This window comes from Crocodylus porosus, unplaced genomic scaffold, assembly GCF_001723895.1.
Source record: "Crocodylus porosus isolate Cpor-Errol unplaced genomic scaffold, CroPor_comp1, whole genome shotgun sequence".
NCBI lineage: Eukaryota > Metazoa > Chordata > Crocodylia > Crocodylidae > Crocodylus > Crocodylus porosus.
Window position 1 is genome coordinate 19,066,566 of NW_017728951.1, and position 24,517 is coordinate 19,091,082.

At 42.5% G+C, this 24,517-nt stretch overlaps 1 protein-coding gene across 5 annotated transcripts in view; it reads right to left on the reverse strand.

The window, feature by feature from the left end:
* VTI1A (vesicle transport through interaction with t-SNAREs 1A) overlaps nucleotides 1-24,517 on the reverse strand; it is a 350,990-nt gene that overhangs the window by 280,465 nt on the left and 46,008 nt on the right. For all 5 annotated transcript variants that reach the window (XM_019555772.1, XM_019555773.1, XM_019555775.1 and 2 more), the window contains exon 4: nucleotides 530-607. In XM_019555772.1, the coding sequence (XP_019411317.1) occupies nucleotides 530-607 (78 nt within the window). The remainder of the gene's footprint in view (nucleotides 1-529; nucleotides 608-24,517) is intronic.

Consider the following 24,517-nt stretch of genomic DNA (forward strand, 5'->3'; position numbering starts at 1 on the left):
GTGTGTGTGTTAGAACTACTTTTATCAATCCAAGTTGTATATTTTGGACAGGGGGAAAAAAACCTGGTTATGAAAGGAGGGCACACAAGGAAACTGAGTGGGGTACCGTCTCAATCTGAGAGCTCACTTTCATTTGTTTTGCCTGCCAGTGTTGATTTAATTATGCTGCATTATTATCAAAGCTGCATTATGTACTTTTTTAATTCCTTTTACATGTGTTGGAGGTGAAGACCTTGGCTTTGTCGGCAAACAGTGCGTTTCAAGTTTTTCCTTAAGTACTAAATAATAAAGAAAAGAGAAGAAAAGATTTTTTTTAAGATAGCAGACAGTGATCACAAGGTAAAGGGTTAAATGTAAGATCTCCAAGAAACATTTTGAAGTTGATTAAGACCCCAGCTTTGCATTAAACAGTATCACTTCCACATGAGTTGTTGCTAATGCTGTTAAGGAGCAGCTTGAGAAGCCCAGTGTGCCAGTGACCTCCTTCACCCTCCAGCCACCCACTAGGGCTTCTTGATTAGCATCCTACCTGGTTCTCTGAGGAATTCCCATCATCCCCTAGGAGCTCATTCCGCACCTCGTCACTGTAGGCGATCCGTGACCTTTTCTGTAAAACAAAAAGAAAAAAGGGTTAGGAAGTAAAGCTCCAAAGCCATTGGTATCAAGGCTGATCATCTTAAACCTCGAGAGCCCCCTAATGGATACCTATTTGATAAAATCTACAAGTAAAGTTATTGAAAAGTTCTTCAGCTGCAGATTTCTATAAATATTAATGGGGAAACCTCAACACACTTGGTGGGATTTTGAAAAGTCACATTCTGAAGTTTTGTCAACAAGCCTCGCCTAGACAAGCAAAGGGATATTAATACGTACGTGCTCTCTGGATGACTAGCAAATGTAAAAAAAAATTGAAGTGACTGTAGCAGAACCATTGCAAATGTACGAACACAGGAAGAAAAGCTCTTGTCCGAAGACATCTTTTTTTTTTATTATCATCTAGAATGGGAACTCTTGAAACACCAGTAATGATGTCACTAAACAGGGAGGGAGGGAGGACTGGATTTTCTCATCTCAAAATAAATGACTTTTTACCAGCGTACATTTGACAACACGGCTTGAAAACGATACGGACAAAATGAGCAAGTCTTTCTTTTGTTACCAGGGTTGTAAAGGCCTACAGGGAAAGGACCAAAAGAAAATGAAGAGAAAGGAAACTACGATATAGGGGAAAGATGAGTTTACTCTGCTTGTCTATAAATACAGCAGAACTTAGAAATATAGGAAAATCTCTGTTATCCAGCACAAGTAGGGAATGGGGGGGGGGGGGCGGTAAGCTAAAAGTGCCGGTTACCTAAGGCACCGCGTTTCTGGCTGGACGTGGGGCAGTGGAGGGTAGGAGGGGGGCGGCGCGAGCTTCCCCTCCCGCTCCCCGCGCGACCGGAGGCAAAGCGGCACGGTGCAGCACGGCCATGTGCGTCCCGCCGCTTTCAGCAGCGCAGCAGGAGGCCAAGTGGCACGGCGCCAAAATTCCGGTTAACGAGGTATTCCGGTTGGCGAAGTACCGGATAACAGAGACGTTACTGTATCAGAAAGCCTGAAGAAGGATTGTTATGAGAGCATGTGTTATCATTTCTACAGTTTTCAAATTGTAGACTAGTTAATTAAATATTCAACCTTACTGAAACGTAGCATTCTGGGGGACATCACAACCAGCTGCAAACAACCGATCAGATGCCTGTTTCAGGGTCTCTGAAGCACCAAGGTGGAGTGGTGAATTTTGTGGAGCAAGTTAAAGGAAAGCCTTCAACTTTTTTTTTCCCCCCAGCGACTGATAAAATTGCTTTTCTTTGTTCCGGCTTAACTTTTCTGTATCTACTAGTGAAAGAAAGAGGATTTTCACCTTTGTTTGACAGTTGCTTATTTTCTTTATGAAATGAATGTGAATATGACTGGTGTCAAAGTTCATGAGAGGAAGAAACAAGAGCAGCTAGAATCAGGGGGCATTTACACACATTTGTTTTCGTGCTGTGACACGCCGGAGCTGGCACGTCGGAGCAGACTCGATTAATCAAGTCCGCTCTGCACGCGAGCTGACACGCACCGTGTCGTGTCACACGCCGTTGCGTAAGTGGCAAAATGCGCATCGGTGCACAGAAAATGGCAGTTTCACTTTTGAACTAACACACCTTTGATGCGTTTTGGTTCTCAGCGCTGATGTGCATTTCCCTGTTCATACAAATGCACGTGCTGCAGCGCTGGATGCTTTTAAGAGCGCCTGGCGCTGCGGCACAAACATGTGTACAAACGCTTCTACAGTTGAACTCCCTGCCCAGCTTTAAACTCCCATTTTGACCTGTAGTGATCGCTTAGCCCAAACCCTTTCCTATCGGTCTGTCAACTGTGTCAAAAATATGCCTCACTTTGGGAGGCAGATGACCATCCACTAGCAATTATACTGAGCCCATGGAAACTCACTGCTTCTGTGACCAAATAAAGGTGTGGAAGTGTTGCCACTGGGAAGGGGAAACCAGCAATGGTTTAAGCCATGGCACCACCCAGCTCACCTGCAAGATAGCTTTGCTGTTTATCCCCTGTGATTTAAGCTTGCCCTTTCATGCTCATCATCAGTGTAATGCTTACCAATTTGTGATGCAACTGCTAGTATTCAGCACCGGATGATATACTATCGCTACAGCTGTACATAGCAAGAATAAAGCATACCATGGACCTACTACAAGAACTGAATTGTGCCAAATCTCTTTCTCCCCATTTGGAGATCTCAGCCGCAGCAGTTTCATACTAACCAAGCAAAAGTAGTCTACAGCATTAAAGGAAATGAGAACCTTTAAACAGGCAGTGGTATCAGAGCTGCCTGTTTAAATTATTCATTTCATCACTATGGGGGACTAAAACACTCCACAGTGTGCAAGAATATCATATGGAGATGGGTTTTGTTTTTCTCTTTTTTCACCCAAAAGCCAACAAATTGGCATAGATTGCTCAATTATATTATTTTCCTATTTTTTATTTGATATACATCAAAGAAGGAAGGAAATTACAAATATGGGTCGATTAATATCTAATCTTTTTTGGTTAAGATCCAATCTCCACATCTGAGGTCCAGCAGTTTAACTGTACTTCACACTTCACATAATAACTTAGCCTCACAGATTTTGGTAATGTTAACTATATATGCCATTATTATATTGAGATGGTAAACAACATTTCACGGAGCTTTCCACCCCATATGCAACTTGGCTAATTATAAAGGAGCGATTCAGATGGTCCTTGGTTACTTATTCATCACAATGACTGAAGTTTTAAGGAACTCTAAGTGGAAAAAAATATTCTATAATACTTTGAAAAAAGTATTCTATAACAAAAATGCACTATTAGCAATAATTCTAATTTTTAAAAGACAGTATAAATTCCCTTCTCATTTTTTCTAGCATAGTTAATAACTATGTTTGGATCGCCTACTATTATTGCAACGCTCTGTCGTGATTTGAAAAATCAGCAGTTGCATTGAAAGAAATAACCCTTTGACTACAATTAGGTGTAACTCTCTGCCATAATCAATAAATAATTTGATACCACTTTTGATCATAGTTACACCACCAAATGAATCAATAATATAAAAGGAAAGGCCTTTGAACTAAAGCATTCATTTGTCCTATTAGGATTTGTCCAAAATATCAATACAGTCACTTCTTGAATAAAAAATAATAATTGAAGTAATATTGCTAAGACTTTTACATGTGGCTAATCAAAATTAATGATAACAAAACAGCTCTTCTGAATCTGACAATTATAAATGTGTTTTACGATTTATTCTACTTCATAACTATTATCTGGATATAAATATGTACTTTAGCCAAATGCAAGCATGATAGTTTGAGCTGGAAATGTCACACACACTGCTACAGTTTGAAGGAATCCAATTCATAATGCATTTTATAAATAGTTAATGACTTCTATACATAAGCTAACCAGGCAAATCAAGAAATTGTCAACATTTTTAGTCTTAGTTGTCAGTTACCACTGTCTACTGGTACTTTATATGTATGTTTCTAGAAAAGACAGAAGCTTTGCAGAGTTTGTAATCCAATGCATTTTCTGGGCAGCTCAATATGGGTTTAAGAGGTTCTGTGTAGTTTTCCTCTGCAAAGGTTTGTCAAATACGGCAGAAGTTTTTTTTGTATTTTGCAGTATATGTCTATGTGCAAGGTCTGTGCACACAAGAGTGTTTAACACTCTCGAGTAACTCCCCATACACGTTTACACTCAAAATCATGCATAGGACTATGTACACAAGCAACCAAATTGGCGAAAAGGTTAAGCTACTGTCCACAAGAACATAAGGACAGAGAAAGTTTCAGCAGCTGCTTTAAATGTACTACAATATCGAGACCTTATGCCAAGGAAGAATTTTTGATTCCAGGCAGATCTCCCTTGGTTTACGAGCAGGACTTTTGCATACTGATTGGGTGATTTTCTTAAAGCCCAGTTCAAACAGATACACTTGCTCAGTTCTGTCTGGCAATTTGGCTTTAAACAATCTGTCTACTTGACCCAAGTCTTAACATTTCCCAACAGAACTGAATGTGTTCGTGGGTAGTCACAGCTAAATTAGAATTGAAATGAATTAACTCAACTTAAACTAAATTAAGAACTGTGATGTGCAGAACCACTCCCTCCCTGTATGATTTTATATGTGAAGTAAGGTACATGTAACCAGACTGTAAGAATCCAGCTATATGACTAATCTGAGAATAACAGTGAAGTTAGTCTATTACTAAAGCATACAAGAAGTTAATTTCCATGGCCTACACATGGCAAAGCAATTGCTTAAATTGCCTCACCTGGGAATTTAATACAATGTTATCATCAGACCAGCCACACTGTAAATAGATTTATAATGCTTTCCATGTGCTAGGTTATGTTGCATATGAATTAAGTAATGATCTGGTATTACAATACAATCAGCTAGTTCCCACACCTGGCAGACAGGATATTCTTGCTAAATTACTACCTATACAGCTACATCACAACATAAAGAAGGAAAAAGCAATGAGAAGAGAAACAATCTACATGGCATATGACTGATTTTACATAGTAACCAAATAAGATGTAGATAGAGAGTGGGGTCCAAAATAATCTGTTTCCAACATCTGTACAACAGAATGCATGCTTATTCATTTCCATTCAATTTTAGCCTAATTTTCCACATTCTATACTTTAATTACTCATCTGCATTCTGCAGTATTCATGTTAGTAAGGGCAAAGATTAGCCAGTGCCTCTCATTCCAATGTACTTTCAGCAGTCGGCCAAATAATTGATACAAAGTACTGCATTTTTTGGTAACTAAACTAAGGAACAGTTTTTCTCCCCATTACTAATCAAGCTAGTCTATAAATCCCCAAAGCTATATACATTTCAGACAAATAGTCTACTTCAGTACCGCTATTCCCTTTGTCTGAGCCACAACAGTTTTCAGCTCAGATATATTTAAGAATGCTTTGTGTGGATTTTTTTGTAAACTGGGTAATTAAACTGAAATAAAATCATGTGACTAATCTTATAAGAAAGCGCGCTCAATTTCAGGATAGTAAACAGATCTTCCTAACCTCCCCCAAATCTAGTCCAATTAAGGGAAGGAATTGAACTTATTCATGTGTATGTTAACTAACTTAAGAAAAGTAACTACTCTGGATATCAGTGCAAAAGTGTTTTCTATTCATTCTAGAGAGCTAACTTTTCACCAGTGTTGTCTAAGATGACAAGGAACAGATTAGACATTACTAAATTAAAACACAATACAAGACTGACTTTCAATTGTTTTCAAAGGAGAGGTAAAACTTTAACGATTATATTTTTTACGCAAAGAATGAATTGCTTTGAGAGAAGCACCCCTAAAAACTGTCAATGTGAATGAAAGAATCAATTCAAGAAAGCTGTTTACCTGGGGGGGGGGGGAAATCAATGCCTGAACCACTCCAAATCCCCTCCCCCAGACGATTGCAGACAAACTACAGAAGTCAAAATTTATAGCCTATAAAGTGTACCCTGCCATTCTACAAACATAAATGCCTCTCAACAAATCAAACCATCAGTGCTAAGGTAAAATTAATGCAGAGATATTGCACACTGTAGGCAGGAGTCATAGGCCTACAAATCTTCTTTTCAATAATCATCATCAAAGACAATTTTAGTTTCATTACGGGGTGAAGGCAAGGAGGAAGGTCGGCTTAACCCCCAGGAGGATACTCACGTTGTATTAGGTTGTTGGTGAAAAATGCAACTACTGCCAACAAAACAACTTCCATCTCAAACTCATGACCAGTGGACCATGTGTGTCACCAAGATGGCTGATGTAAAAACAACCTACTAGATTGCGTGTACTGTAGTTAGGAAAGAAAACAGGTGACCTGTGAGAGAATTGTAACTCATTGTTTCTGTGTGCACATTACGAGCAACAGAGACAGATTTCTAATGCAAAGGGACATTTGTATTCACAAAAATGTCGAACATTTAGCTGTACTCTCTCTGCTTTCTAATGTGAATAGCATGGCCGGTGGGGGGGGACACAAAAAACTTTCTGAAAACAAAGGCCTGGAACCAAAAGTACCCCTTACAGAAAGATAGCTCAAAAAGTCATTAATTGCAACTTTCTTCCAAATGGACAGTAAATGCAAAAGGTGATGCAATGCTATGTTAGCAAATGTAAACACAAAAGTCAAGACAGAATGGCTTTGGATTATGCATATACCCAATTACAATACTAAATAACGTGCGTCTGCCTATTTTTGTACCTGTTAGATATTTTTAAAGTTTTCACAACTCACTCCCAAATCTTGATCTCAATTTAGTCAAGGTAACCTATTACACTACAAACTCACATCTAAACTGTTGTCTATTATTACCACAAAATACCTTCCAATATAATTGCTTTCTGGGGGTTTTTTCTTCCATTGAAAATGGTTTCTAGTTATTATGCCCCCAGACTTATTCATTTGCACTTTTTCAAAATAGAATTCCCTTCCTCTCTCCTTCACCCAGTCAAATACAAACAACTATTCTGCCATTATTTCTAGTATCTCTAGTTCTCTTGGTATGGCTTCTCTTTTTTTTTTAAAACACAAATATCTTCCAAAGTAGTTTCATAGATTTCATAGACATTAGGGCTGGAAGGGACCTCGGGAGATCGAGTCCAGCCCCCTGCCCAAATTTCAATGTTTTATTACAAAAATCATCCATTTTTTTCTACCCCTTCTCAATACATCAAGGAACATTACTAGCACTAATACTAGACCTTCCCAGGCCATGAGACACTATTCCCCTAACTCACCAATTCTTTATAAGCAGAAGAATTAAGCAAGGCTGTGTCATCACTCCAACACTCTTCTCCATATTCCTTGCCACAATGCTACATCTGACCACCAACAAGCTTCTAGCTGGAGTGGAGCTAACTACCAAGTGGGCGGTAAGCTGTTTAAACTCAGCCAAGTCTGAACCAAAAAGAAAGACCACTCCAATTTGAATCACTGAGCTCCAGTATGCCAGTGACGCTGTAGTGTGCGCTCGCTTGGAAGCGGACCTTCAGGTAATCAACATCTTGACTGAGGCATACAAGAAAATGAGACTAATGCTTAATATTGAGAAGACTAAGGTCTTGTACCAACAAACTCCTAATGAATAGTCCCCAGCTCCAGTAATCCAGATCCACAGTGAGACTCTGGAGAACGGTGGGTATTTCCTGTACCTTGGAAGCCATCTCTTGCAGAAGGCTGACATCAACAAAGAGATCCAACATCGCCTCAGGGGTGTAAGTGCAGCCTTTGGATGCCTGAGGAAATGGGTGGTTGAAGATCGTGACATCAGATCCAAAACCAAGCTTCTGGTTTATCAAACAGTCGTGATCCCCACCTTGCTGTATAGAGCTGAGGCATGGACAACATACAGGAGACATCTAAAGTTGCTGGAGAAGGACCATCCATACTGCTTGCAAAAGATCCTCTGAATCCAGCGGGAAGACAGATGCACCAGCATTGGCATCCGCCTGCAAGCAAGTACCATGACTACTGAGGGGATGATCATCCAGCATCAACTTCACTGGGCCAGCCATGTCATCCAGATGTCCAACTCCAGACTCCTGAAACAAGTTTTATTCTCCCAGCTCAGCCAAGGTGAATGCTCATAGTTTCATAGTTGATAGGGTCGGAAGGGACCTGAGTAGATCATTAAGTCCGACCCCCTGCCATGGGCAGTGAATGCTCAAGAGGAGGGCAGAGAAAGCACTTCAGGGAAATCCTCAAGGCCAACTTAAAAAAAATGCTACATCAATGTCAACTTAACCCAGGAGCACCCCAAATGGTGGAACAGTCTGCTGCAGGGATTTCAGTACTTTGACATCTCATGACAACCACAGGAGATGGAAAACTGGGAGTGGAGGAAACAGCGTGTCGTGGATCAAATCAAGAATCCAGTGTGACCCATCCCACATGTAAACATGTCTGAGCTGCAGTAGAGCCTGTCAATCTTGGATAGGCCTCAACAACCATCTTCGGACACACGGATAAGACAATCGTGGAAGACAATCATCCTCGACTGCAAAGAACTGCTGAAGAAGCGTTGTTTATAACCAATCATCTTTCTTCAGTGTTCTGTCCACCATGAGCCATGTGTATGTGGGTGCAAGCACGTGTATGCGTGTGTGCGTCCACAACTAAGCTATTTCAAATTACAATTTTACAAAATAACTGATACGAATAAGACAATCCCAGCTAGTTGCTTCTTTTGCCAAGCTATTTTTTTCTTGCATTACACCACGTCAGTATTTCACTCTGTTTTCAGTACTCCATACAGCATGTCTTCCACTCCTTCCCTTGGGAAACTCTTCTATAAACTGTTGCACTTCGCTAAAGACTTAGTGAGACAAGATGCCTTTGCACATGCAGCCAAAGCCTTTACATAGCTTTATATATAATACATACACATTTGTCGGTTGCCTTAAGACAACTTAAATTCTCAGTCAATTGGTTTTCCATTATTTACTGAAATCATTTCATCCAACAACTTTGGGTGAAAGGAACAGACCTCTTCTGAGCAAGGCTGAAAGGGGAAAAAAGCAGCCTTAGGGGAGAGAGAGAGAGAGAGAGAGAGAGAGAGAGAGAGAGAGAGAGAGAGAGACAGACTATTTGTCTTCCTTTGCCTCACTTAATAACTATATTAGAAGTCCCCATTTAAGAGGTCATGCAACTCATCTGCCTGAGGTAGAATGTCTTCCACTTTCCTTGTGTGTTTAAATCAAAAACTTGTCAGTGTGCTGAGAAAGAAGTTAATGAACTAAGTTTGAGCTACATTAAAGGACATGACTTCTTCCAAGCAGTTCTCTCTTGAGAACCAGGTTATCTTTATCTTGCCTCACCAAACCCAGAAAGTTGACAGGTAAATCTGCCCTCAAACTCTTGCTCACACCATTCTGGAGAAATTTGAAGACAAAAGCAAGGACCATCTAAGGTTAATCAACTGATGAGGTGGTGCGCCAGGCTACCTGCTTCATCTCCAGGTTTGAATACAGGGACTCATCTTTAACGTGGTGAATATCTATGCCCTTGTGTGTGACCTGGAAATGGCTTGCTTCTATTGGCAGGTGGCTGCCTACTGCAGGACCCTAAGCCCTCGAGTGCCTGGTCCTTGGCACGGACTTTAATGTCACCCTTGAGGCATAGCACTGCATTAGCAGAGAGTGGAGCCTAGACCACGACCGACATCCTCAGGGAGGTCATCAGTCACTGACCACCCCCCGATAGATGTCTGGCATGCCCATCCCCCTGACAACACCACCACCTTCACTTTTGTCAGGGTGGAAGAACAGCATGCACGCCACTCCCAGTTGGACTGAATCTACATGTCCATGCCAAATACTACTCAAGTCCAAGCCCCTTCAGCAACCATCATCTAGTAGTATATGCTTAGGTCACGCTGCAGTCCGAGCATCTGGAGCCAACCTACGAGCACTTCAGCAACATCCTGTTGGAGGATGCGAGCTTTGTGGCTTCTTTCTGGGAGTTCTGGCTGGCCTAGCATGGGCAGCAGCAGGCCTTTCCCTCAGCCTGGAGATGGTGGGACATAGGGAAGGTGAGCCCTGGGCAGTACTATTGCCATTACACCTGTGGGCACACCTGATGGTGGGAGGCAACTAAAGACAACAGCTCAGAAGGGAAGTGCTGGAGCTGGAGAGGTGCTTGGCCACTGAACTGGACAACCTGTCCCTCTGTGGAGAGTGCTGGGAGAGATGGGAAGAGCTCTAAGCTCTGGACAACCACCATGTCCACAGCACATTTGTCAGTTTATACATTCAGCTCCTCCAGGAGACAGACCATGGCTCGCACTTATTCTATGCCCTGGAAAAGTTGGGGGGGGGAGAGGAAGTAAATACATTGCTTCCTCTTGGTGGAGCACAGAACCCTTCATGGATCCCAGTGAACTGGGACAAAAGGTGAGGACTTTTATGCAGCACTCCTCTCACCAAATCCAACCCATGAATGCCTGCCAGGTCCTGTAGGAGGGACTGCCATGGTCAGTGCAGGCAACTGGGTCCTCTCATCCTGGTTTAGCTCTCACATGTCCTCCACCTGATGCCCAACAAAGTACCAGGCATCGATGGGCTGACCATGGAGTTCTGCCTTCTGGGATGTCCTCAGCTCAGATCTCACCACAGTCTGGGCTGAGTCCAAAAGGGTCAGGGAGCTCCCCCTGTCATGCAGGAGGGCCATCCTGACCCTGCTGTCCAAGAAGGGGGGCTTCTGCAACCTGAGAAACCAATTCCTAGTCTTGCTCCTCTGTATGGACTATAAGGTCACAGCAAAAACTATGTCGCTGTGCTTGAGGTCCATGCAGAAGGATGCGATTCACCCTGACCAGACACGCATGGCTCCAGGGCAGTCCATCTTTGACAACCAGTATCTGGAGCAAGACCTCCTCAAGCTTACTTGCAGCAATGTTCTGTCATTTGCTCTCCTGTCCTGACACCAAGAAAAAGGCATTTGACAGGGTGAATCACAGGCACCTCACAGGCAGGGCATCTGCTTCAGTCCCTGTTTTGTGCATTTTTTCCAGGTGCTGTATGCTTTTGCAGAGTGCATGGTCAAGCTCAACTGGACACTGCCAGAGTCCATACTGTTCAGGCAGGGGGCGCATCAAGATTGGCTGCTGTCAGCCAGCTTTATGCCATAGCCCTCTAACCATTTCTCTGCCTTCTGCACAAGTGGGTGAAGGGGCTGGTGCTTGAGGAGCTGGCCATAACGGTGGTCTTGTCAGCATACACCAACAATGTGCTCCTCACCATCCAGGACCTGGGCACCCTGCATAAGTGGAAGCCTGCTAGTCCCCCTACTCAGTGGCTTCCTTTGTCTAGGTCAACTAGGTCAAGAGCTCGGGTCTGACAATGGGTGATGCGTGGCAAGCGTGCTCACTCCCACCTGCGCTCCAACATCTAATGGAGTGCAGGCTCACTGCTCTGTCTGGGGGTCTATTTGTCCCCCAGTGACCCCTCCACATTAGACAACTGGCACCAGCTACAGGTCAGGCTGTCTGAGTGGTTGCAGGCATGGGCAGACCTGCTGCAGTATCTCTACCTTCATGAGAGGGCACTGGTCATCAATCAGTTGGTCCTTTCCATGCTCTAGCAAAGTTTCAGCACCCTGGCCATGCCCCTGGAGCTCTTGGCCAGTCTCCAGGGACAGATGCTGGGGTTCTTCTGGCTGGGATGGCACAGGGTTTCTGTAAGTGTCCTGAGCTTCCTCTTGTGGGAGGGCAAGCAAGGCCTGGTCTGCTTCCGCAGCCCGGCCCACACCTTTAGCCTTCAGTTCCTGCAGAGGTTCATGTACAGAGCTGGTAGGCAGGCAACATTGTGCCTGATTTACTATGCCTTCCTCCACTCCCTTTGAGGGTTTGGATACAACAGGCAGCTCTTCTACCTGAAAGGTCTCCCCAAGTAGGACCTGGAAGAGCCACTGGATTTCTACCAGGACCTCCTCCGGGTTTGGAGGCTGGTCCCCTGACATGGTCACCCAATGTGCTGACCTCCTCATCAAGTCCCTGCTGAAAAGAACCCAAGCTGGTGGTGCTGGCAACAGAGGTGCCCTGGGTGCACCAGACGATGATCCTAGCTAATGCAATTCATATCGGAGGCCTCTTGGACTATGTCAGGCAGGACTTGATGCAGGGAACCTGAGCAAGCGTAAAGCCATCTTCCTCATATTCCTCTGCTCCTGTCTCTGGGCAGTTTTATTGGGCAGCATCCATAGGCTCTCTCGACTCATTTGAGGGGCAGTGAACCAGTCTGATCTGCTCAGTATCCCTTTCTGTATCTCTTGTTATTAACCTATGACCTTACACTCCTGTTCACTTTTTATTTTTCCCCAAGTAATCAGCTGATGTGTCCCCACTGGCCTCTCTTGTTAAGGGAGGCCTATAGTAACTTGAACCTAGGCCCACAATCCTATGGCAGAAATAGGCCTGTGTCACCCAGTTATATAATGATATATCTATACAATGTACACCCATAGGTATACGCCCATACAATTATATATTTTCCATTTTCATCTGTTGTTTAGTATTCTTATCGTCCTCTGTCTATATTCTCATATTGAAGAGACAGGCAATTGTAATGGGAGTCTATGTATACGGCATCTGAAGTGGTTGCTATATGTGACATTTATAATTATTGATTTTTTTCCATTTTAAAATAATTGTGCGTGAATTCTATAAAAGTCGATGTCTCTATAAGATATCTAGGCCTTGATCCTTTACTTTTTGCTCTGCCATGACTTTATCGAGGATCTTAACTCTATTAATAAAATGAATATTTTTCTGTCATCTAGGAAACATATCTTTATGTTAGACATATCTTTAAATTACTTCTCACATTACCAAGGGAACCATGGGGAATGCCCACTGATCTCCATATTTGGTTATGGCTGACATACTACAGCATTTCCCCCAGAGCAACTGAACTGAATCTGTAAAAATTGTGCCACCATGGCAGGACCTAATTTAAAATAATAAAGCCATTAAAAACAGGGCCTTCCAGCCACTAAATATAAAAACAATCCTTTTGGCAACTTTTAAGTACCCTCCACCTTTTTTTTTTGCCATGTAAATGATGTTTTATTCCTTCTACTAAAGAGCTGGGTTGGAAAGAAATTTTCAATTAAACTATGAATGTTGTTTTATAATCAATGCATGATAAAAAAGGAAAATGTTCCACTGTACTCAGTGGAAAATAATTTCTAACTTCACCACTGAATACATAATAAAGTCATGCTTAATAGGAAAATAATTACATGGAAAAAACAGGGTAATCTAACATTAATGTTGCAATATATCTGTCACGATGTGCAATCTGTATATTTTATTATATATATATATATATTGCAGCGCATGAAACAGAACATAAATTAGAGTAAAACCATGTATTAATAAAAAAGGGGAAAATGGTGTGGAAATGACAACCTAGTTAACATTGCTATTGATTCCTAATTTCTACTTTTCCTGACTTTGTTAAGACATAGCATTAACATCATTTTAACAGTGGTTGCTATGCTTCTCTCGTGCACAAACCATACTGCTTTATTTGAAAAACAGAAAAAATGCTCCTGCTTAATAATTTTAGTAGTTTAATGGTCACAATTAGGTTTTGAGGTACACAGCATGTTGAAGGAGGGGTAAATTCCCACCTTCACTGCATCCTACCAGACAGACAGCCAGCATTCGCTACTGGGACACAACCAGTACATTCATGCTGAGTTAAATCAATAGCTAACTTGATAAAATACTAGTCAATGCTCAGACTTGGCATTTTCTAGCTCCCCCTCCACCCCAAACTGGTGATTAACAGTTCTTGCTTTATGCTGTATCAGATGAAAGTCAATAACTAATTCACTACCTATAATTTATCCAACTGAAGCAGTGGTTCTCATTCATCTTGGATTCAAGGCACCCTTCAGAAAATCCAGCTCTTGCACCCTTGCAAAGCACCAGGGTGCTGCAGCACCTTAGCTGAGAATCACTAAAAAAAGTCTTCCCCCTTTATACTCTGCCTCAGTGTATTTCTTCTCTGCCCATATATTCAAAACAGTGTGCCATCCATGGAGATTATGACATTAAAAAAACCCTACTATAAATTAACTGCAATTCTGTATCCAAAAAACTCTTTACTTTAATTCTCTTCAACAAATCCCAGGCCTTCCAACACTGCAAAACAGAGAGCCATTACATTTGTACAAAACCTTTGGTATCTATAATGACTTTTGACAGACAGAAAAAAATAACGGACTGGATACACCGGTGTTTTAATTTTCCACCCTATTTTTAGCACCCATATACACTCTGTTTTAAAGAGGGCCAAAATACATAGCTCTTCAATGCAAAGGAAGTTCTCAAAAGAAGAACAATAATTGCAATGGCGCATTTCCCAGTAACCAGAGATAACTAAATTCAAAAGTCTGAGTATGTTTTGTTGGTTTCTAGGCCTTCACAACCAAATGTTGGGTGCTCATCCCATCAAACTAGTTTTTTTGGTGGGGCGGGTCTATTTGCCAAGTGAATCCATTATAATTCTGAGGAAAAACCATGTACCCTCAATAGTTGGTTAGGACTTGCACCGGATAGATAGATAGATTGATCTTGTTCAATATCTACTTTAAAAATCTCTCTCTCTTTTAAGTAGATATTGAACAAGCACCATGTACAAAAAGAATTACTCTGGGACTCCAAAATGAAGACAAAAATTCAAAGAGCTAATAAACTCAGTTCTCACTTGGACAAAACTGAAGTGAAACTCCCAGAAAAGGGGGAGGTAACAATAACAACAACAAAAAAATCAAGATCAATGAATTTATGAAGTGTTTTCCAGAACATTGCAACATAACTTCTGCAACAACTCTCAGTAACACTGCTTTAAATCAAACAATCATACTGTGGGCTTCACAGGACTATCTAATCAAAAAGGAGTCAGGATTATTTAATGAAACATAACTTCTAATTCACATTCATATAGGCCAATTCCCCTCACAATGACTTATCTTGTGGCAAATACTGCAAATGCTTAGATAAAAAAAAAAAAGTGCATGGTAGATATATTTACTCTGCTCTTTTGAACTGCAAAAAGACCACCAATGCCATTTAGTCAAACAGCTGTCACGCGCCTCCAACCGACTGCTTTGCACATGCATACACTTCAGTAACCTCTAGATCAGGGGTGGGCAAAATGTGGCCTGCAGGCCGGATGCGGCCCACCAGACCATTCCATCTGGCCTGTGGGACCCCTAAAAAAATTAGAAAATTAATATTTATCTGCTCCTGGCTGCCTGTCATGTGGCCCTTGATGGCTTGCCAAAACTCAGTAAGCAGCCCTCCGCCCGAAATAATTGCCTGCCCCTGCTCTACAGCAACAAAGCAGCGTGCAACAGATAAATATTATCTGCTACTAATAGAAAAGATTGGGAACTCCTGAGCTTCTGCTTGTAAGATTGCTGAAAGCAAGTAGGTACTTTATTAGTTTATTTAAGAAAGGAATATAAAAAATATATATACATTTCAAAATTAAAGAGAGTTGACAACCCTTATAAAGGCAGGAGGTTGCTGGAAAAACTGTCAAGCCACTTCTGGAAACATACAGAACTTCAGAATTTAAGCCAGAAACGTTTTATTTGAAGAGCACTGCATGACAGAGGTGGGGCAAGCTCAATAAAAAGTAAGAGGGATACCAAAGTCCTGAATGTGTCTTTTTATTGAAGTGCCAACACCTAAAAGACAACAACGTCTTCAATTGATCTACTCAAGATCACACAAGGGTCTTGTCGCACCATATGCTATAAGCCGAACAAATGTTAATTGGCATTGTGTTGTTTGGCTTAGTGGAGCAATTGCACTGTACGGAGAAAAAAAATCTCTGGCTGTCCTTCACCTGCTTTCACTTGACACTAGAGGCTTGGTGAGTAGGGGTAGGAGTAGGAGCTAGGGCAAGACCACCTCACTGGTCCAAGGGGTTTGATCCTCAGGGGTGCATCAGTCTGAGGCCAGTTCCCACTGACCCCATGCTTTACCAAGCTGTGCAGAGCTTGGCCACTAGCTCCCCGCATCTGGCTGGCACCTGAAGCCCCCAAACCTCCAACTGCAGCTGGGTGGCTCCAGGCATGAAGCACAGGCGTTGGCATTGCCCACCCAGGGTGGGGCTGCACAGAGCAGGAGGGAAGACTGCGCCATTCACAGCTGCCTCCCAAGTCCAGTTGGGGCAGGAAGTCCAATCCTTGTACCTGTCCCCCTCCCCCCCCCCCCACGCATGTTCCTGGACCACTGGGCCTGAGCAGAGTGAGCAAGCTTCAGGGCTGTGGTGCTGGCTTTGCCCAGTGGGTGTAGCCTGGCAGAGGAACTGTGGCCAGCCCTGTTGCGCCCCGGAGTGCGCCCTGATTCAGGAGAGGCCACCGCATTGTGGGGCACTGGAGGACTTCAACTTGGGCAGACTAGCTGTCTGGAGTGGCTACACCTCAATGGAAAAGGAGCAAAATTAGGTGCATTAGAGATGATCCTGCCCTGGAGTGGCACAACTTTAAGCTGAATAACATGTGCTTTAAGCCACTTAAGAGGCATTAACATGCAGCCAATCTATGGGTTAAGGGTTGCAGAAGATGCTTAAAATTACCGTGCAACAAGGCCCTAACATACTTTTAGGAGGCGAAGGCATACAAAGAAGCCTTTGTTTTTCATTTACTACCTACATTTTATAGGGTATGAATATACACAGAAGATAAGTCAGTAAGTCTACTCAGGAGAGAAACAAGCAGGGATTAGGGTTTATCAGGAAAAAAAACTGCTAAGTAAATGGACTAAAAGGGATGAATCAATATATTTGCCTTTAAGTATGTCATATCCCAAAGAATTTTACAAAATGCTCAGAGAAGTAATGTTTGCTAATTTGCTGTCCAAGTATACCTTCTAGCCAGTCAGCAGGCCCAATTAGTAGATGAATTTCCTATCGTATTGCAACCTGAATAAACACATTTAGGTTCCATAATAGGCATTGCCCCAGAAAAAGGGGAGCTGACAGAGCAGTGAGAAAGCAGAGTGAAATTATTTACTTGGGTAAAGCTACAATGATGTGAGGAAGGAGGTAGGACAGAAAGCAGTCCATATTTTTTGTAAGACATCTCACATTTCTTTTTCATTTCAGAAAGACATCTCTTATGTCAGCTTTCCCATTGCTATCGGAGGTTAGACGTTCCCAATTGTTATTATGAAGAAGCTACTAGACCACCATCTCAAACAGAATGGTGTGCATACATATTTCTCCTTTGTTTGTTTGATTTGCAGACCTGAGGAATATGGATTACCTCTTATCTGCAAGAACAAGCTTTGCTACAATCTTGGCGTTCAGTCAGCTTTTATCTTGGGGACCCCAAATTGTACTGTTAGGCAACAGAGAGTACCTATCTAGATTGAACTGTCATACAAATAGATTTTTGTCAGCCGTTCAATTTGTGTTGGAGAGCGTGCCAACAAAAACAAAAGTCAGCAATTTAAAACAACAAACCAGCCCCTGTGCTGACAGGAACAAATTACTATATTCCAAATGAATAAGAATTACTGCAGATCATAGACCCTGAGTATGAGGGCTATACAACGGGTGAAAAAGTATTCTCGGAATTAATGCTTTATAGTAGCTCTGTGCTCGGAAACCAGAACAAGCTGAGTACAGATACAAACCCGCGACTAAAAATGTTATGAGTTTGTAAAAGCACATAAAAAGATATCAAAAATGAATGAAATATTAAACAACTTGTAGCGCTAAAGCAGGAGATGAGTAGGGACTCATTACAGTTCAGATCCAAACTGCTGCAGTCGGGCAAATGGTGCAGCAACGTGGTGTGTTTCTAACTACTCCCAGACCCTTTTTCTAGGCAGTGACCTTGTAGAGGCTGAATGCACTGCCGAGGTCAGGTTATGCACGTTTTGGGGCAAAAAATACGAGACCTTTTGTTAGCTCACCCCAGGAGTAAAACTGATTTTCTCTTCTTCCACAAACCACTTGGGTCTAGCACAAGTTTTTCAAAGAAATCTTCTGATCACTCCATAATTATTTTTCTAGCAATCCCATTCTGGATCATACCATTCATTAAGAGACCGTGAAAACACTTTACCTCTGTGACTAGATGGTGTGCTATACAGACCTTAGTATTTGAAGTAGGAAATGTTCCTTCTTCATGGATTACAGTATTTAAAAATAAAAAAGAAACTTTCATCTTGGAGCTAATTAGAATGAAATTCGTCTAAATAAGTTTCACAGCTTTCCTTTTATTTCAGGGCTTTTTTTTTTTTACTTGTATGAAAGCTTAACCACTCAGAGCTTAAATTCTTCTTCTGATGGATCAGTGAAGCCACAATATGACCTGCACACTGTCACAATCTCTTGCATTAGATCAAAATTTCAACATAAGGTTTCACTGCAAAAATCGAGTAGTGAGCAAATATGGGCTGAAGAGGGAAGACAAGTCCTTGTTTGTTAATTACTGGGTGTGTCTGTGTTCGCTCTACATAAAGTTATAGAAATGCAAATGAAAAATAAAGTGTTTAAAGCTCATATGTTTGAAAGATCCCTCCAGTGAAATGTTACTCTTAAGAATAAGATAAACCTCAAAAAGTAAAATAAAAATGCATGCAGAGAAAAGTACACACTCAGCTCTCAAAACACGGTAATTTGAATGGGCTCATTCCTGCCTATGTACTATGCATATTCTCCCTTTAAAGCTGTAGAGAGTCACAAGGTATGTCATTTTCTATATAAAAATAAAATATTGCTTTTGTCTTGAGAACTTCAAGAACGACTGTTAAAAATGCACAGAAATTTTACTTACCTCTAACATATCAAGAACTTAACTATACTAGATACGAAACAGAAATGTTTTAAAAAGGAGAAAAACAACTTTTATGCTAGTAAAGTAATTTTGAATTATAACATTACATCTGTTTTCTTCACTGCTCAGTTAGGTCAATGGAAGTAATAAAAATGCATCTGTATTTGCTGTGTTGTTGCACTCACAACGCTATATCCTTTAGTATAAAGTAAAATATTGGTCCCTGCCATATCCCAATCTATTAAAAAGAATAGAGTAAAAAACAAAACCAAAAAAAACCCCCAACCCACAGTAAGAACAGTAAGAATATATAATCTCATGGTTGCGCAGTAGGAAAAAAGAATTCACCAGCCCAAAAGTATTTGAGGTGCATCATATAAAACTTCCCTGGAAATAGGCGATATAAGCTGCTGACTAAATCCTTCTCTCCACCAAACTTCATGTACACAAAGAAGGGGAAGTATCTTACTACGATTTCAACCCAATTTAGTGGATGCTATTATTCAAGGTATTTTTTCAGACAGGTTATTTACTCAGAATATGACCACAATGTACCAAACTTCATTTAGCGCAGGTTTGATTACATCTCCCAGGGTTTTACGGATACTGTAGCCTTGAATGAAAATGACCAGATTTCCAGATTGGCCAACGTTCAAGGGGTTGTGCTCCAACAAGGCAGTCTCCTTTAAAACTGGCTGCTCTGCAAAGGCATCTGGCACTGTCTTCAATCAGCTCAAATGATAGGAATCCTGAGCCAAACAGTATTCCCCCTTTAAAGGCAAACAAACAGCGTCGTCTTTGCAGCACATTTTGGATGGCGCAGGCAGTTTTACTTCCGTGCTCTGGGACTGGAGACCCACAGCCGCTCCACTCGATACATTCCAATTGGCCTCTTCAATCTCCATTCTCCAAAACTTCTTTTATCCAAAAGTTCAAATAACTGAATCCATCAGTTACACTGTGGATGAAAAATGTGTTATAGAGGGCTCCAAGTTTCTTCCCACCCTTTGCATAAGGCATGTCAGGGAATGAGTATACTTTCAGAACATCACCAATGACCTCAATAAATTAAAGACCAGAGCAATACGGTGGAAATTGACGTTACACTGCTCTTAAAGTCCCAGAAAATTCTAGATATATTAGAAAAGTCCGTCACAGCATGGAAAAGGTACTCCTACCAAGTACCACTGCATAACACCTCTCCCCCCACACTCATCCCATGTTAGTCAAAAGCATGTATGCTGGTTTTTCCTGCTAAAAAATTGCAAATTCTCCAGTTAAAACCCCAAAATCCACAACTAAAATGAAACGGCACTATATATATATATATACACATATATACACACACACACACACACACACACACACACATATATACACATATATACACACACACACACACAGAGAGAAAAATCAATTGAACACAATATTGATATGTTTACTATTTTAAAGCAATTTGAAACCCCTCAGTACCTCAATCACTAAGAAAAGAAAATCTAAATACCTATAAATTTTGGTATTTGATTTTGAGTTTTTTTATCATGGAAAATCAGAGCATCCCCTGCCCCCTTCACTCACCAAGTTGCAGGTCCAGGTCCCTCACTCTCAAGCCACAGCCCCCCAGCAAGACCGGTGACCCCCTTAACCCCTAGCCCTGTGGGTGCCCTTCACTCCCCCTCTACAAACCCCTCGCCTTGCCAGGGCCCCTCGCCCCCCACCCACAGCCCCCTGCTCCCCCCAGGGCTATGAAGACAGGAAGCCAGGTCCAGAGCCCCCTGCCCCCCGCAGCAGCGCCTGAGCCCCAGCTGCTGCCTGCAGGAGGTGGTGGCTGCTGTTGCAGTGTAGCAGAGCATGGAGTCTGCTGCCCCCCTGCCCCCCCAAGGGCAGCACAGCTGGAGCAGAGCCTGTGGGGGGTGCAGCTGTGGGCTGCCTGCTGAAGACTTGGGAAGTGAGGGGATGGCTCCCCATCGCTGCTCTCACTCCTGGAGGTGGTGGGCCCCCCAGATCTGTGCACAGGGTGGGGGCGGGCTGCAAGCTCAGGATCCCCTCCCTTTTGCCCTCCCTGGGGCTTCCGCAGCCCAGCCGGCGGGACTCGGCATGACAAGACAGGGAGAGGCTGGGTGGGGAAACTCCTTGCCGCCGCAAGCTCCACGCTGCCCTGGTGGTGTGCCCCTGCCTGCCCTGCAGCAGCGAGGGGCGCAACCCCACGTCTCAGTCTCTGCTGCTGCGAGGCAGGCAGGGGACACCACACCAAGGTGATGTGGGGTTTGCAGTAGCAAGCAACGTCCCCACCCAGCCCTGCTCTGTCCTGCCACGCCAGGTCCCACCCGCTGAGCTGTTGAGGAAGGCAGCAGGTGGGGAGCTTGAGCCCACAGCGGGCAAGCCACCACAACCACCCCAGCCCATGCATAGATCTGGGAGGCTTGGGTCCTGTCTGCCCCCTGCCCCAGAAATGCGCCCCACCTCCCCACCCACCAGATGAGCTGCCCATGGACTGGTCCCACTCCCCACCAGGACCCTGTGGCTGCACGTTCTGGCCCCGGCGGGTCCCAAGCCCCACGCAGCACCCAGCTGGGCAGCAGCCCCAGCCCTGCCAACCACTTCCCTCCCTATGAACATCTCAATCCCCGCTCCTGCCTGCCAGACTTACTTGCAGGAGCCAGAGATGTGGGGCGGCAAATTTTCCAGTGCTTTATTTTTCTGCGGAAAATTTTCCGCCCCACATCTCTGCCTTTAGCGAAATAGAATCTGATTCAAGTAGATCTGAATCAGATTTGCCTCAGTCTGATTCTGAACTGGAACTAATCCGTCGTGCAAGTGACTTTACAGACAGTGACAGTGAAACTGGGGGTGCCACAATGACCTCGGTGGAAGAGAGTTAAACTCCGTTCAAGTAGATGAGTGGGCAACCTCGGCATTTCATGCACAGTTCTTTGGGTGTGCTAAAATGAGTGTGTCAACAGTGTGCAGTGCCTTTGGTTTTTTTCCTTAAATTTAAACAAACAATGCAAGGGAAGTACATGCTATTGTGTATTGTCTTTACATTTTTACAAGTATTCCAATAAAAATAATTTCTTTCCACATAAAGCTTTGAATTTGTTTGACTACAACATTTAAACCACATTAAGTGTGCTGTATTTATTGTTTTTGCCCTAATCAAATATTTCAGTTCAAATACTTGTGGCTATTGGGGCATAAAATTAAATGGGGGGGGGGGTACTTGTTTAATTTTGTTTACTGAATACAAGTCAAATAAACATGCTAAATCAGATCGTACTCTATTTAGGGCATAGCAAAACTGCCCGGAAAATTTTCCAATTCAAAATTTTCCAGAAAACCCCCGTCTCTGGCAGGAGCAGCTTGAGGCCATTTGCGTATGCATGTACATGGTGCCCTCTGACCACCCTCTTCCCGATCGCCCCAGCCTCTTGCAGGCTGGGCCTCTGCCACCCTGCAGAGAGCTCTTTGCAAAACTGCAAAATCTGCATGTTTCTCTGTTAAAATGAAAAATCTGTGTTCTTCCCCAACTAAAAGAAGGTAATCAGCATTTTCCCCCATTTTTCTATGGGAAACGGAAAACCTGGATCCCTGGTAATAATCCCAATTATTCTCCAGTTTTTTCTGTGTTATTTGGGGACAGCCAGTTGTCTAGTGTGGGCAGCAAGACCTTGATTTGATTCCTAGTTTCCAAATATTGGTATTTTGTTTTCTTCTAATACTAATCTCCTCAGACTATGTGTGTCACAAAACCTTAACTACATGTTTTTTGCTTAGACTTTAGTTCAGTTTCAGGAATTAGCCTCTCACATTCTGAAGGAGTAACACAGCCAAATGTCAAGGGCCTATAACCCTATGTTTGTGCGAGAATAAATGAGGAAAACTTTTGCTCTGACAGAAGCAGCAGGCCTGTTTGACATGTCCCTGTCTATTTACCTTAATTAGTTTATCGGGACAAGATGAAAAAGAGCCTTTTTTTTTTGGCCTAGTACAGACTTCAATGAGAGTTATGTATGATCAGCATCTCTTTTCAGACTCAAGTCTATTCTGATCCAGTCTGTTATGTTATACTAGATACTCACAAAACTATGCAAACAAAAAAACAAAACAACTTTAACCACCTAACATCATTAGCTTACAAAAAATCTTGTGCATCTCTCACAGAAGGGATTCATACGCACAAAATACTCCCCACCTCCCCCATAGGTTTTCAGAAATGTGTGTGCAGCAGCGGCTGCATGGACAAGATTAAGCCGAAAATATCTGAAATACAACACTATTTTTCATGAGAGATCACTAAATTTTGAGCACCAGTAGCAAAAAACAAACAAACCCTTCAATACCACCACCAATACCAATGATTGATTCAAGCATAATATATTCTGAATGAAAACTCAAGTGGCAAATGAAAATTGAATTGGGAGCAAATATTTAAACCAAAGCAAACACACTGCATTTCAAAAAGCAGGCAGTACAGTGAAGAGGAATGATGCTGGAGGTAGAATATACAAATATTTTTAATCCCACATGCTGTGCATAAAAGATGCAGAGGAATCTGTGTAAATAAATGAAACAATATATGAAGTTATTTCTATATGTGTAATAGTATGTTTTATTCAGGGAAATTAAAAAGTGAGCAGAAGAAAGTAACTGCCATATCTCCAACACTATTACACTAACGTGGTTGAAAAGAAATAGATGATGGGGCGCACTAGACTGTTATAAACCAACGTCTGAAATTTCAGGTCTCCTATGTATTGGAGAATAGCAAGACTATACCAAGAAGCAGAAGTGATGAAAGCACCAAATAGCATTCTTATAAAAAGTGTGTATACATTTCCTTTAGGGAACAGTCACTCAAGTTTACTCATATAATTTATACCTGGAATCCATGTTCAGTGAGCAGTCTTTTTGTTTTTAAGTGTATATTTTAAACTTCCCCAACTGGGATACTTAGGCCTGCAGATTACTTCAAGCTTGAAACTGCTCCTTCTACATGGCTTCTCTAGGAGAACAGGCAGAGCTGCTTCTAATGCAGACAAGGACCATTACAACCTGAAACAGCTAGCAGAGCTATGTCCAGATTGCAATGACCCAGTGCTCAATATTTTTGAGGCCTGCTTCCACTTTGGATGAATTTTAGGTGCAGGAGCAAGAAGGGGGGAAAGGGGCAGAGCAGGCACAGCAGAAAACCACTTCCAAGACGATCCAAGATAGATTCCAAGCAAAGAAAACACACAATTTAAAAGGGAAGCAATGGAGGGAGTTATATGGGGCTGCAAGCATGCAAGGCTGTGATCACAGGTGACATCACACCAATGAAATTACTGCTTGTAATTCAAGCCTCCTTTCTGCCACTTTGCTTTTTAGAGATATCAACTTCAGTTGTGAATAAGCATAGTACCATGCTGCTACTGTCAGGAAAAAGGTGGAAAAAAAACCCACGGGGGGTGGTTAGGGGGAAGGATACACCAGAGAATCTGCTTTATTATATACAGAGGGAGTATTCCAGACTGGCTTCTAGAGCTTGAAAGGCAGAAGTAGCTGGTAGTGGACTATACTGCCCTCGACCATGCCATGAGAGAAGGGCCAGGGCAGTGGG